This window comes from Chiloscyllium plagiosum, chromosome 25, assembly GCF_004010195.1.
Source record: "Chiloscyllium plagiosum isolate BGI_BamShark_2017 chromosome 25, ASM401019v2, whole genome shotgun sequence".
Taxonomy (NCBI): domain Eukaryota; kingdom Metazoa; phylum Chordata; class Chondrichthyes; order Orectolobiformes; family Hemiscylliidae; genus Chiloscyllium; species Chiloscyllium plagiosum.
This window is the reverse complement of record NC_057734.1, coordinates 21,289,761-21,305,129: the sequence shown is the minus strand read 5'-3', so window position 1 is coordinate 21,305,129 and position 15,369 is coordinate 21,289,761. Positions and strand designations below refer to the sequence as shown.

Genomic DNA, 15,369 nt, shown 5'->3' with positions numbered 1-15,369 from the left:
CGACTGTGTAATTCAGAGTGGAATATTACATCCACTGGCTGACAATTTTAATGAGCCTTTACCAAAGGCTTTCAAAGTCGATAGTCTTTTGGATTCAATTTATTGTAGCCAAGCAAATTTTTCTTTTCAATGTTACTCCTGACCTGTTGAAGCTGCTAATTCTTACTGGGATAATTGCACAATGTCAATTCTCTCCAGTACCTCGCCCATGCAGCCATTCGCAAGGCAGTGAATTTGAGAGCTTTTAAATGGAGAGGCATCATGGCCGTTGGTGATATTTTTTTATTTTGAAAAATGTATATGTTTAAATTAGTAGATCATAATCAGGAATGTTTTTTAAATTATTATTTGGTTTTCTTAGCCTTCTGGGACCAATTACGAACTCCTGTTTTTACACCAGCTTTCAGCCCCACACCCTGATAATTAAAAAGGCAATATTGACAATATCACTGAGATTTTTTATATTTTTCATTTTTATTACACAATGTAGAAACAGATACAAAATGGACAAGTGGGAAACTGTGTTTTGGTTTTAAGAGTAATAGGACTTGCTAATACCTAATAATGCATATGATCCAAAAAAACTGATTTGTCACTTGATATTTATCAGGAAGGCTTTATGAGCAATAGACTTTATATCTGCAGGTCATTAGGTTTGACAAAAATATCTCCGCCTGCAATTTGGAACAAGATAATGGAATTGGATCAGGCCAAAGCTTTAACAGCTTAAGAGCTCTGTCTCTTGCTAACTTCCTATTAAGGGCCAAAAAGCAATTACATTCCACTTCAAATGACATTGTTGCCAAGTATCTATTTTATTTGTCCAATCAGTGTTGCACTTTATGCAAATGTATGCTGCATTTCATTTCATATCTCTTGTCCTGTGCCTTTGTTCTGAGAGAAATTAAAAATGCCTTTTGGTTCAAGATTAATCACTCTGAAGTTGGCAGCTACGCTACTGAAAGAGCAGGAATGGGGGAAAAAGCCCTGATTTATTTATTTATTTAGTTTCTCCCTCTTTTTCAGCCTTGTCACCTTGCATTAAGGGCCTCCTTACTCCTCCATTTTTAGATTTTGGTTTTAAAAAGAGCAAACACCCTGATTATTATGGAAATATGGCTTTTCTGTAGCTTTCAAGCATTAAATGTCTTTATCGATTGTAAAGCTGCATCATCGTGTCATGCTTGTCGACACTTTAGGTCCATCTTGGAGTTGGGCCTCAGTGGTGGTTTAAAATCTAACTTGTCTGTCCAGGAGTTGAATCAGTTTTACATGCAACTCTATATTGCTGTAAAGGAGAGGGAGCAATGTGTAAAATCAGCATTTCACTTGGTTTGGGCAGTTTCTCATGAGGGTAGCTAAAAATTATGCCTTGTCAAGTCTGAAACGGAGCATCAATTCCATCCCTGCCTTAATTCTGTAGTTTTACTTTTATTCTTGAGACAATTTTCTCTTCAATCCAAGTAGATGTAATTTGACTAAAAGAAAAATCAAACGCCACATGTTGCTATTTCTGTATATAGGTTATTATTAAATACTTTTAGGGTGCAAGGTTCAAAAAACATTGTAAAGAAGTCCATCTGTGATAAAAGTAGTCATAAATGCGCCATTTGTTATCAAAGGAGTAAATGTGATTGTGTTCAATATTAGCATTAACTGGTGACAAAGAAAAACTATGCCAAACAAACCCATTAACTATCGTAGTTTTGTAGTTTGACCTCCCCTTCAAATCAGTTTATTACACTTCTTTAAACTATTAACTACTTTAACAATAATTAATTCTATGTGGCCATTTTAGAAAGGATTTTCTCCCTTTCTTCCTTCCCATCATGCCATCTAGAGGGTAGGCAGCTGATATTTCTAGGGCCTTTGCCCAGGGTAAACCACTGGTAGTATGTCATTCAGAAATATTAAAGATACTCCTGTTCTGCTGGTGTTCAAGGCAGAGTGTGATTGAGTTACCTGATCTTGCTAGATTATGGTACCAACATCCTTGTTAACCAGGGTACAGTTTGTTCATACGTGAGCTTTTGATAGTTAGTGCCCCATCTGTAGACTCTCTGCACCAATCCACATGTTATTGCATATGGTTTCCAGCAGGAGGTTTTGGATTTGGGTTAAGTGCGGAAACCTGGACCGTGATTCTCTTTCCTGCCTCAAGATTGCCATTTGTGATCCTCCATTGCAGCTGGGATAATGACAAGTTCCTCTTGCTCTGCATGGATTCTGGGAACATCTCAAATTGAAGCAATCATGGCACTTGGCAACTTTTTTGTTGTGGCAACTTCTGCCCTTTTTTTTGGACTTTCCCAATTTAATTTGTACATAAAATACAGTTGTTTCTGCTATACCACATGTTTCTTTAACGTGAGTTAGCTATAACACATTCAAAGAATTTAGACCACTATTTATAGAACGTGAACGTTCCTCACCCATATTGGCCATAATGCAATTCCGGTTTAAATGGTGCTGCTGTTATTTGATTTTCTTGTAATACGGAATCGCACCGGAACACAACTATCATGTTGTGTCAGAACAGATCGTAAAAACTTGATGGAAGAACAAAGAGTTTAACACACACCTTTGTGGTGGTGTGGGTCTGTTATTAAATGAGTATCTCCCCTTCTAAGTTAACAATTTGCATGTATATAGAACTTTAATGCTTGGGATATTTTGCTACATTAAAAATGAGACCTGAGTAAGTGTTATGAAGTAGGGATGCAAATAGTTTTGAAGATGAGGGGTGAAGGACATGTATCGAGGCTGAAGGTTTTTGAGGGAAATTTTAGAATGTTTAGTTGGATGGCTGAAGGTTGTGATACTGATAGGAAAGATGGACGACCTTTTCTTGGTTTGCTGTATAAAATATACTGCACCTTTTCCCCAACTCCTGAGTTTGAGATTGATGTCACTATGAAATAATTTTCCACAGAAGCTACCGGCTGCTGTAATGTAAATCATTTAACGTTCAGCCTACAGAAACAAAAATGTCTGACCTTTACACTATCAGAGCACTTCTAATCTAATATTCTACTAATTTATTTCAGATCAATAGCATGAATTATTAATCAATCAATTGTCTCTCCTGGGTGATCTGAAAGCAAGTCTATCAGTACATTACTTTTATTACAAGCGTTCATTTAAATACTGTTTGTGATGTCATGAATTGAATGCATCTTTAATAGACTGGGATGAAAATTGCCCCCATTGGGTCCCATGCTTTTTGGAGAGTTGGTGTGGACTTGATGGCCAACTTCCACGCTTTAGGGATTTTATAGGAAAGATGATGTTAAACTTGAAAGGGTGCAGGAAAGATTTACACGAATGTTGCTAGGGTTTGGAGGGTTTGAGTTATAGGGAGAGGCTGAATAGACTTTTTTTTTTCTCCCTGGAGTGGCTGAGGAGTGACCTTTAGAGATTTATAAAATCATGAGGGGCATGTGTAGGATAAATAGCCAAGGTCTCTTTCCCAGGGCTAGAGGGCATGGGTTTAAAGTGAAAGGGGGAAAAAGTTAAAAGGGACATGAGGGGCAACTTCTTTGTACAGAGAGTGGTGCGTGTATGGGATGTGCTGCCAGAGGAACTGGTACAATTACAATATTTAAAAGGCATCTGGATGGGTATATGAATAGGCTGGCAAATGGGACTAAATTAGTTTAGGATATCTGGTCAGCATGGACAAGCTGGATTGAAGGGTCTGTTTCCGTGCTGTGTAACTCTATGACTGAGTCCCTCTGACAGCTTCACCGCAGTTCTCTGGCATCTGGGGGAATACTAAAGCCTGCTTTCTTTTTGCAGCACTGACTGCAAGTTTAAATGTCTAATGTGAATGTTAGTGAATGTGTAGGGAGGGGCAGTTAGGTTGTGATTGGGAGGTGGGTGAGGAGTGGGGTGTGTTGTTAGTCCAGGTAGGTAGATTAGGGGTTAGCCTGGTTGTTTTCTACCAGAGACCATGTATGGGATTGACTTCCTGGTCAGTGACCCTGTTTTCAAGGAGCAGGAGGAAATTGAATGCAAGTATCTTCATTGGCAATTTAAGAGTTTTGAAGCATAATATCTGGTATGAGAAATGATCTAGAATTCTCTCCCTCAATTTCTCTCATTTTCTCCAAATCTGAGCAGGATGAATGTGGAAACATGCTGGTGACTCTGAATCATTTGCAAAACTAAATTCAATGAAGAGCAAGTTCTGACTTGATAAATATTTACATGGTTTGCGTGTGAATGCATTTAACTGTATAATTAAATCTGATTTCAGAAAGCACCTGTTGAAAGCTCCGTATCCGGAAATTAACAAGTTCCAAAATGTTCTTGCTGCTTTTGTGTGCAGATTCTTATGAGGATCTGACCTGATGCTGTGAAGGAGAAGGGTTTAAATGAAGACTACCATTGTTATCATCTATTTACATGTACATAAGTGTCATTTTTAATAAAGTAAAATATCCCAAGTCGTCATGTGAACATTTTCGACCTAAGTTGATATCTCTGTGATAGGAGGATAAAATGGTCAGCCTTGAAGAAGAGACTTAGCAATTAACTTTCAATTGTAGTTTCTTGTAGTGTGGTGAAGGAATGGTAGTGCAGAAAACCTTATCATCAATCTGGTAAACGTTCCTGGTTTGGCAATAAGGGGATTTCTTCTTACAAATTTACTGCTGTAACATCTGGAAAAACCAGTAATAATGTGATCACAGAATACTGTATTGTTCCTTAATAAGGTGTTTAAACAGTCTTCGGTCATATCTGAATAGGGGACAGGTTTGCAAAAACCAGTATGTTTTCACTTCAATTCTGCATTTGGTATATAGAAACTTTTAGGCAGCAGGAAGTGAGTAATGCTGTAATTTGATCAAAGGATGCAGATGACTATATGAACCATGAGAAGAGAGTTATTACACTCATCGTAGCTATAATTTTATAATAGTGTTTGGTGAAATTGTATTAATGGCATTTAAAAGCTGGCATTGAATTATGCTGATGCCGGGCTTGCATTTTATGCAAGAGGTTATTGTGACGCCATCACTACAGTAAGAGTTTCATGATGGACTAGTATCAGGAAATAATTGTCCAAATTGTAACAACTAAAAGCCCAAGTCTATTTGTATAAAACATGTTATTGCTCCATCAAATGTCCCATCTTTATCCCTACATTTTTAATTTCTGTGGAAACATAGGTATTAATTAATTCATGAAGCAAGAGCTAGTAATGGTGATAGCAGAGCCCAGTCCTCCTGACTAGACATCTATGAGCAGACATACAAATGATTGGAATTCCTAATCATATATTCTTGTCCCTGTCTCTTTCCCTGACAGCCTAGTATGCTGTGACGCTGTTAGCATTGTCCATGGTTCCAGTCTGCTGGTGCAGCCTGCTGAGGGTTTGAACCTGGAATGTTTTTCCATTTAATGACACAGGCTAGTTTTCATTTTGTTTCTTAAAGCTTTAGTTCATAAGAGGCTGTGGAATTGGCCTGTTGCCACTTTTTGAAACCTAATTTGTTGATTTGTTTTTCAAATGTGTACTTGTATATTCATTTTGCTACAGGCAGCATCTCCAAATTCAGCAGCAAACTGTCAAAGCAAGTCTTGAGCCCCTGGGGCTGGTATTCACAAAAAGAAGTAGATTTGACTTGGATCTCAGACAGCAGAATAAATAACTCATTTTGAAGTACTGACTGTAACACAATAGATGCTTTTACAATTCCTTTGAATTGGCTCATACTTCATTACAGAATAAGTGGAATATTTTTCCCACAGTGCTGTATTGCATTTGTGAAGCAAGCACCTTGACAACGCTGAGAACTGCAAGCTGTTAGTTTATAATTCATTGCAGTCTTTATTAGGCATGGTCAATGTTGTTAATCGGGCAAGTGATCTTTCCAGCAGAGACGATCAAAATCCTTTCAAATGGGGATTCATGCTTCGTCTAGAAATGTTGCTAGTGATAAATTCACTAACTTATTCTGATTTAACTTTGTAATTTGTTGTTTTTGGTTTTTGCCTGGTTTGTCTGTCATTGGCAAGGATCCATGAAAGATTTCACGTTAATCATGTGCACAACTTTGAAGCATGATACATTTCTCTATTGTTAAACAGTATTGTCTGGCAAAGTTGAAAATGACATGATTAATACCAACAAAAATGCCTACATGTTTGTGAATTGCTGTTCTGAACTTTTCATTTTTTAAAAAAGAGAGCCTGATCTCTCTCCTGTTCAGTCCCTTTTTAAATCCCCCTGTATAATTATCAGTACATTACACTATTTGAAGCCTATTTACAGGATATTTGATGTACGTGGATGTTAGAGGGTGTGGAAACGTGTTTTGCTTTGCGCTGACAACTTGGCCTCTAGTTCTGTTTCCTCCTTGTAGACTCAGTGCCAGCATCTTGGAATGATCATCTGGACCAACTGGTTTTATATTTTCAATTGAGCGTATTGAAAATTAATAATGTTTAAATTTTTCTGCTTCCTATTTTTTTTCTAATTGACTCCCTCTTCAGAAGACATTGATTGCATGGACGTTCTTCGTTTGTGTCTAGCCATTCTTGTCTTTTTCTAAAGTTTGATATTGTCAGAAAGCATTGATTCAGTCGTGCTGCATTCATGCATGTGTGTGTGAATGTAACAGGCAATAGAAAAGTATGCAAACAGTTTTAGCTGTGTTGATGTTTTCCATTTTGTATTCTGAAGAACAGAAATATGTTGTATTTTTAAATGCAAATAGTTCAAACAGCAAGACAGGCTTGCACTCGATCCTTTGCATCTTATTATGTCTGGATGACTAGAGGTGGACCAAAGAAACAGTAGAGCCCTTCATTCCCCAACCCCTCACCACTACCACCACCCCACCTAACTGCATCCCAAGTGTGCAAGTCTGCAATTTCTATCCAATACTTGCCCCAACACCGGTAATACATTAATCTTTGATCCCAGTGACTACCATTCTATTGCATGTCTACACTTTCACTTCCAACTTGCAAATGTTTGTCATTCAGTTTTGTAGTTTTATATATCTGGTTCCGTGGAAAAGGCAACACTTGGATTTATTGCCTCATTTGGCAAATAAACCTTGAATCAGAGTGCCAAGATTGGTCAGTTTTGGCAGTTTGCCATGTGTAAATGTTTGGAAATGTGATTCCATTTGTTGAAGCAGCCCAAGACTCCAGTCTGTTCTAGATTAGAGTGGTGCTGGAAAAGCACAGCAGTTCATGCAGCATCCATCCGAGGAGCAGGAAAGTCGACGTTTCGGGCAATAACCCTTCATCAGGAATAGAGGCAGGGTGCCTGCAGGGTGGAGAGATAAATGAGAGGAGGGTGGGAGTGGGGAGGAAGTAGCATAGAGTACAATAGGTGAATGGGGGTGGGGATGAAGGTGATAGGTCAGAGAGGAGGGTGGAGTGGATAGGTGGAAAGGAAGCTAGGCAGGGAGGACAAGTCATGGGGACAATGCTGAGCTGGAAATTTGGAACTGGGGTGAGGTGGGGGAAAGGGGAAATGAGGAAACTGGTGAAGTCCACATTGATGCCTGCCTAACTCTAGAGTTCTTCATCTTCTGTAAGCATCAGCTCATACAACATTCTCTTAAAAGGAAAATAGAAGTGAGTTTGCCTCTCCCTACTTTAAGCTTTTGGATAGAAAAGTCTGTAGAGCTGTTTTAAGTTTTAAATTAACTCTGTAGTAACCTTTTTTTTAAATTGTCTATGTCCTGCCCTGCAACACATTAATCCATCACTGCTGACCTACATTGATCCCGTTCCTAAGTCTTAACCTTTTCATCCTTTTGTTTTAAGATGAATTTTTAGAACTTTTCTCCTTCACACCTCCAACGATCTGCACACACACCTCCGGGTATCCCAATTAGTTTAGACTCTGGTAATTTTTTTTTTCTTAACCCTTACCCCACCCAAAACCTTTGGAGGAACTGCCTATTGAGTTCTTTACATTCATTTCCTTTCTAAAATTGTCAACGCTAATTGCTCCTTTTCATTAGAATCCCTACAGTGTGGAAGCAGGCCATTTGGCCCATTGAGTCCACACCGACCCTCTGAATGTCATCCCACTCTATCCCTTGAACCCCACATTTTCCATGACTAACTCACCTAGCCTGCACATCCCCAGACATTTAGTGTAATTTTTGGTGTGGCTAATCCACCTAACCTGCGCATCTTTGAACTGTGGGAGGAAACTGGAACACCCAGAGGAAACCCATGCAGACACAGGGAGAACGTGCAACCTCTATACAGACTGTCGCCTGAGGCTGGAATCGAACCGAAGTCCCAGTGCTGTGAGGCAACAGTGCTAACCACTGAGTCACCGTACTGCCCCCTTTTAAAACTGTCTTCTTTAAACAACTCTCCTTGCTGAATAGTTTTTCTGTGGCACTTGAAACCATCCTTTTTTTTTAATGTGTTAAATGAACTGTGAATTCAAATGGATAGTTTTGTTCCTATCCTTGTTATTATACTCTGACATTATTAACAAGTGACAGTGAACAGGACCATAATCGCATGCACTTGATTATTGTTTGAACCAGTAATCCCAAGCCAATCATCTTTTATTTCAAATTGTATGGATAAAATCATATTTTCTGTCTTTTTAGGCAAAGAGATGACTCAATTCCTCGACGGCATCCAGGTGACCATGAAAGTCCATCTGCACAAACTGGAAGACCGAAGACATCACTCTCTGTGAATAAGGCCTTAAGTGATGACGTTCTGATCATAAACCGAATTGGAGGTGCACACATGATCCAAAGAAATGGAGTGCAGCAAGATTCAAAGCAACGGACTGGTCAAACGAGAAGGAGGAGTGAGCCATCGGACCAGAGTGCGGGCCGTGAAAAGTCACACCAGTCCCTGGATACCCCTCCGCAAAGACGCAGTAATGCACGTGTTTCTCGAGAACCCAACAGGACACCAAACCAGAAGCCAACTGTGGTAAAGAAGGGGAAGTTGCAAAACAACAATGCTATCCTGATCAGCCGAGGGAAAGAGGGACAGCATTCCTGGGTTCGTGCAGATGAATCAGTGAGTAGTAGTAAAGAAGCAAATACAAGGATTTCTCGAACTAAATCACCTGCTCCATCAGCTTTAAACCATTTGCATGCAGCTCAGAAAGAGACCAAATGCCCAACTCCTTTAGTTTCTAAAGCAAAGACATCTATGACCTTAAAGAGATCATCTAGTCCTGTGCCTAAAGTTTGTTCATCCAGGCAGTCAATACCATTGTCTCGACCTGGCAGAAGCACTCAGCAGGCTTTGTGCTATGACGACAATCAGAATGTGTTAAATGTTTGTGTAAACTCTCCTGACCATCCTCAGTCTTCTGTTGGCTGCAGTGACACAAATGGCTGCACTCCAAGCTCCCCCTCAGAGACTGAAGGCGAGGGGGACATATTCAGTGTGACCCAGGAATTTGATTCCAATAAAGAACAAGAACTCTACAGGAGCTTTGAGGAGGAATTTCTGGCAAATACAAAGCAAGTCCCATTGGAGGACGGTGACCATGAGATTTCTGAAATGTTTCTTGATGCTACCACAGTCCAGCCAGTTCAAAAAGCAGAGCAGAAGGTCATTGATTCTGCATACTGCTCCATAACCACCACCACTACGTCTGTAAACCTGATGAACAAGCTGCAGGGTCACCTCCGGGAAGAGACTGAAAAAATCACAACGCCCCTGTTGGGGTGCTTATGTCATGACACAAACTCAATGGTAAATGAGATCCAGGAAGGGTATGGTCAGATGGACTGTGCAGATGATGGTGGTGGATGGCATGGAGGGTGTCCAAGTGTATACACAACATCTAATGTTCTCAAAACTATAGAGAATGTAAAGGAACCTATACTGTCGAGTCCCTTAGCTGAAAAGACGTTTTATATGATTCACCTGAGGGGCCGAGCCGAATTGGAGAAGGAACAGAATGGGGATGCCCCCGCTGAAAGAAACACTGAACAAAGTGACTGCAAGGGAGTGGGCAGAATTCCTGCCTTGAACGCAGGGGATGATCAAAGTCACGAAAACAGTGAAGGGTCCTTCATTGAGACATCCAGTGAGTCGTCTGTTAATGTCCAACTGAATTCCCATCACAAACACGGTGTTCAAATGAGGCCCAAGAAAGGGCTAAAGAAACCCGACCGAGTGCCTTCTGTCTACAAGCTGAAGCTGCGGCCCAAGATTCGGCCACGCACTGACAATCAACCAGAAAAGAAGCCCTCGAGAATTCCCACTCCGGTCAGCTGCAAATCAGGCCTGAAGTCTCCAAGATCAGCTCCCAGCTCTCTACAGGACAAACGCAAGCTAAAACACAAAATAATCCTACACCATGAAGAACTTCAGAGTTCCAGAGAGGAGCTCGTGCCTTCGCCCACAGAGACCAGAGAGGTAGTTCCATCGGTTAACCAGGATGAAGGGTCCTGGGTTTAACTTCTCAAATGAGTTCCTTGTTTACAGTTTAAAACTCCGAGCTTTTCCTTTGCACTTGTATCAATTTTGAAATGAACCAAATGACTATCAGCATCTCAGGTTGTATGCAATACAGCAAATTTAGAAACCCTAATCTCCCTGTATACTTAGTGCTGGGACTGGAGAAGAGAAAGGAGGAGAATCTAATTGGATGGGATGACTAGAATCCTCCAATTACCCGGCACTGTTTGTTGCAGGCAGGGATTATTGTTGCAGTTGGTTTCTCGTAATTGGACAGATTCTCACCTCTACTTTGGGTTCATAGGTCACCAGGGCTGTTGAATTCTGACTGGGACATTTTGGGTTCTATCAATGGCCAAGAGTTGTGCCCCATGAATTCCTATTTTGAAATGGATCACCAAATCTAACAGTTATGAATCTGGATGTACTTTGCTTGACTTTGAGGGGAATAAAACCAAATGGTCACTTGTTTACATTTCAAATGTGGTACAAAAGCAACCTTCCTCCGAGAGACCAGGTCCTAGCCCAATGACACTTCTCTTGGTTTCTCTGATAGGGTGTGGTGGTAGAAAACTAATACCAGCCGAAACCTCTTGCCTGTCCACTCGTTTTATTGTCCGACTTTCTCTTTCAGTACATCATGTATCTTGTAGCTGGTGACCTATCCTATTTATGTAGCAAGTTAGAGAATTCACAGGTTGCCCTTAAGGTTTGTTCTTGTGTGGTATTTATTTTGTCAGACCTGAGATGTTCACTTTTTTTTTCCCCTGTGCTGCTAATCCACAAGAGTCCGAATGGTTGTGTGGCAGGACAGGAACGAGGGAGCTCTTATACTGAGCAACACATACTGGAACTGTCGAGTGTTCACCCGCTACCCAATCCTCTGAATTAATAACTGACTGAAAGTTAGAAACCTTAAATTATACCTAGGTGAGGAGTTAACCATCTCAAAGAGACCAAGTGATCCTGGGCTCGGTTCTGAGCAACCAATTCATTGCATCATTTGCACATTTACAAAACTCTTTATCGAGCTAGTTTCACTTCATTGTACACTGGCACCTGACTCAACCGCTGCAGAAAGTAGTGTTCTGTGTGAATGCTGCTGAAAAAGAATTATTAACTGATTAATTATCATATCTAACCAGTGGGTTAATCTCTGGAATGGGCTGAGTAATTTTTAACAAGGTTAATTTCTGTAAAGTAATCCTTTTAAAAGCAAAGACTTAGTGATCCAGAATGTTTGAATGGGGATGGTTTTTGAGCGGAATCTGTAATATTAATGTGTTTGATTGAGAGTTCCTGACTGAATACACTTTAACCCCTGGATTCGATGTGAATACAGTTTCTACTCAGAGGTTGGTGCTAAGCTGAGCATTGCTGCTCACGGGCAGAGACAGGAGAGAGTCCGGGCAAGGAAGCGGTATTGGACAGTGAGAGCTCAGGCCTGGAGGCCCTGGGAGATCAGCATTCTCAATTAAGCACACTAATCCTACAGGTCCGATATAATCTCCAAGTTAATTCGCACAGCAGGGGTCTGCCTGGGTTCTGGAATATCTTTATCTCCCTGTATCTGACTCGAATAGTTGGTGTATTATAGAGTGGAATCCCAAACTTCAAAATCACTTACGTGTAGGAATTGCACCTTTCTTAAAATTGAGCCACTTCTATTCACAATCCTGTTTGGGTTGCCCCTCCATCTCACCATTATTCCTAAATCCCACTTGTCCACAGACAGTGGATGAAACTTTTTAAATTGCCAGGACATTAGAGATATGTAGCTGTTGACACGCTGTCTCCTGTGATAACGTCCTGGCGTTTAAGTTGTGATTTTTGATCTGTTTAATTATGAATGAATATACAATTTGCCCACCAAAATCTGGGGGTAAATTACGCCCCGTTTCTGTTGCTACCCCCTTGCTGGTCAGATTGAAATAAGTGAGAAATGTTTCAAGCAATCCCCCTATCCTTTAGAAAGTAAATTTTAGATGTTTCACTTCCAAGTGACATCCATAGTACACCAGGACCTCACTCTTAGTGAGGTTCCTGTGTTCTTTTAGAAGCTCACAGCCAGTTCTCTCCACTTGATGTGATAAAGTTTCTCGTTCTCAGTTTCTGATTCCGTATTTGAATTTACAATGTGAATTAATTATTTATGCAAAGGATTTGTGCCCCACCCTTTGACTTGACTTGTGGAAGGGAATTCGGAGTAAATAGCCCAAATACAGCCAGCACATTGACCAACACCCATTCAATTTATAATTGTTAAATTGTCTTGCGGGGATATTATGTTTAATTTTGGGACCAGTCGTATTGCTGCTACTTGCAGGTACATTGTTTGCACGGTGTTAAATATAAACTATTCCCTCAGTCCAAAACTGTGACTGACTGACTTGTGGAAAATCTAGGTAGTGTCACCTTATATTTAAGGAGTTGGTTGTAGGGCATTTGATTTTCTCTAGCATGATAGTATTTATTCAAGTGTAAAGTATGCAGTTATTAACTATGCAATTTCAGCTGGTGAAAATGTTTTAATGAACATATCTTAAATGATTATTCACTGGTTATTTAAATACTGATTTGTAGCACTATTCTGCTAAAGATATTTTAAAAATTGACACAAGTAGGTATGCATTAATTGTGGCACTTTTAAATTGCCCGTTAAGTCCTGAAACTCCACTAATTCTTTCATAGAATTTGAACACCTGCAGGTGGCTGTTTTTCAGCCTGATACATATCAAAACATGTATTAACACAGTGTTCTTTGAAAAGTTGACTAATTAAGAAAATCTTGTGCAGATATTCAGGATTTTGCCTTTCTTTAGAACTCCTATTTGAGTTGTGTAAATGAGCAGTTACATTTGTTTGAGTGGAATTATTTTTGGGCCATTTTTGACAGTAAGACACAGAATGTGTACGTTGTAGCCAGAAAGGCAGCTGGTATTGGAGCCTGTCAACATAACAGGTGCTTTTAAGAACAGCTGTACTGCAAGGAAGGCTTGGCAGATCCAGTTTGCCAAGAGGCACTAATGAATAGAATTGTGCATAAGTGAGGAAATCACTGCTTTGCCCTCCGCTGATTAGAGATGGTTATTCATGCAAGGATTTGGCCTTTCTGACTGTCCCTTTTGTCTTAATTCTGTTTTCCTTCTCCCCTGCATTATTTCTTTTTCATTTCCCCCACCCCTAATTTTTGTCTCCCCTGATTTTCTAATGATGAGACCATTTTATTATTTTGATCAAGACTAAAAGTGGAAAGTTACCCCTATTCGGGTAGAGCTGCTTTGAGCCTATCACTTTAAGAAAACTGCAACAGACTGTATGTGCTCTATATTTGTCTTGTCAGTACCTTAACTTCAAAGGCTCAGGAACAGCTTGAGCCGGATAGGAGTATGTCGACAAGGAAAGGTTATCTTTAATCAAATCCTGTGCGTATAAGTACATGATTTCCATAAGAAATGTTAACGTCTTTAAGGCAAACAGGATTGGCTTGTAGCATGTTACACAAGAAACCCTTCTGGTTTGAATTGAGCATTTGTCTTTGAATTATAATTGGTGCAAATGGGAATCTCCAGCCTGCAGGAGAGGAAATAAAATTCACAGAAATAGTGTGACCCGTTCAAAGGCCGAGCAGCTTAACTGAGGTTATTAATGGAATTATACAAGGAGAACCTTGGGGAACGTTAAAAGCACTGATCACCTCGGTCCACTTTTTTTATAGGCTTTTATTTAGATTAACAGTAATGGTTAAAATGCTGAAACATTCTTGATAAGATCCTTGAACATGTGCAGTGCATATGTAAATTACACAGTGCTTCAAAACAAATGCTTTGCCTCCCTGCCACCCTTGCCTTAAGGTCTTGCTTCTACTCTTTAACAATGTAAAGGAGCATAAGAGAGTTGTAATTTTTTTTTGTGTTTGCAATGAACAGTGTTGATCTGTCCTGTTGGAATGGAGCAAGTGAGAATTAAATGTGAGATTGTGATCCAGTAATGTCATGAAAGAAAAGGAACTTGTACCAAAGATCTGCAATATTTGTAAATGTTTAGTTTATTTCAAAGTAAGGTCACACTCATTGTATTATTTTAAAATAAAATGTAATAAAGTTCTTTTTATAGAAACTTCCTGTCTGAAGCTATTTATCATCTGTAAAATGAATCTCTGGTAATAACCTGCAACGTTTTCCTTTGCAGAAATCCTGTTAATATATTTGGAAATTTTGATCTTGGGGGAAAAAAGGGACAGAAAATTATATTTTGGGCAAATGCAGGGCCTTGAGGAATATTTCATCTGTTTTTACAAACTGAGTTGCTGTTGGGCATTTAGCATTTTCAGATTTTCAATTTTGATTAATTTTCCCATATTAAAATGATGGGGGGTACAAATTTGCATGCTAGTATTAAGCTTTTAAAGAAAAATCCTAGCTGTCTTATCACCTGAGTTGAAAGTTTGTTTAGAATATTGAGAAAGGTGTTTGGGCTCTGCAATGGTGAACTGATTATAACTAGACTATTCCACACGTCTCTTCAGTTTTTGTGGTCTTGCTATTGATCCTAAGTTTTGTTACTAACCATGGATTAGAAGCAGGGATAGGCTGCTCAGCCTTTTGGGCCTATTTTGCCATTGAATAAAGTCATGGCTGATCTGAATTTTCTTTCAAGTCTGTTTTGTTCCACTGTGAAACCCTTTTCAGCCCTACGCCTATTGAGAATCTACCTCTGCCTTTAAAATAATGGACATCTTTTTAAAGAGTGATCTTTAGTGTTCTAGTATCTTTACCTTCCTTCATTTTCCTAATGTCTCTTCCCTTACACCCCCACCCCAACTGCTCTGAGTCGTCTTGAGGTAACAGACTCGGCAGTTTTATCCTAAGGTAACTTATATTCAACACTAATTTTATGAAGATGTGGGAGTTTGAGAGTTAAAAGCTAGCAGTGACAGCACTA

General features: G+C 39.7%; 1 protein-coding gene across 1 annotated transcript in view; it reads left to right on the top strand.

Annotated features, from left to right (window-relative positions):
• The window catches only part of gas2l1 (growth arrest-specific 2 like 1), a 69,276-nt gene extending 54,732 nt beyond the window's left edge, over positions 1–14,544 (top strand). The window contains exon 5 of the mRNA XM_043715634.1: positions 8,601–14,544. Within this exon, the coding sequence (XP_043571569.1) occupies positions 8,601–10,425 (1,825 nt within the window). The 3' untranslated portion in view covers positions 10,426–14,544. The remainder of the gene's footprint in view (positions 1–8,600) is intronic.
• The last annotated feature ends 825 nt before the right edge of the window (positions 14,545–15,369 follow it).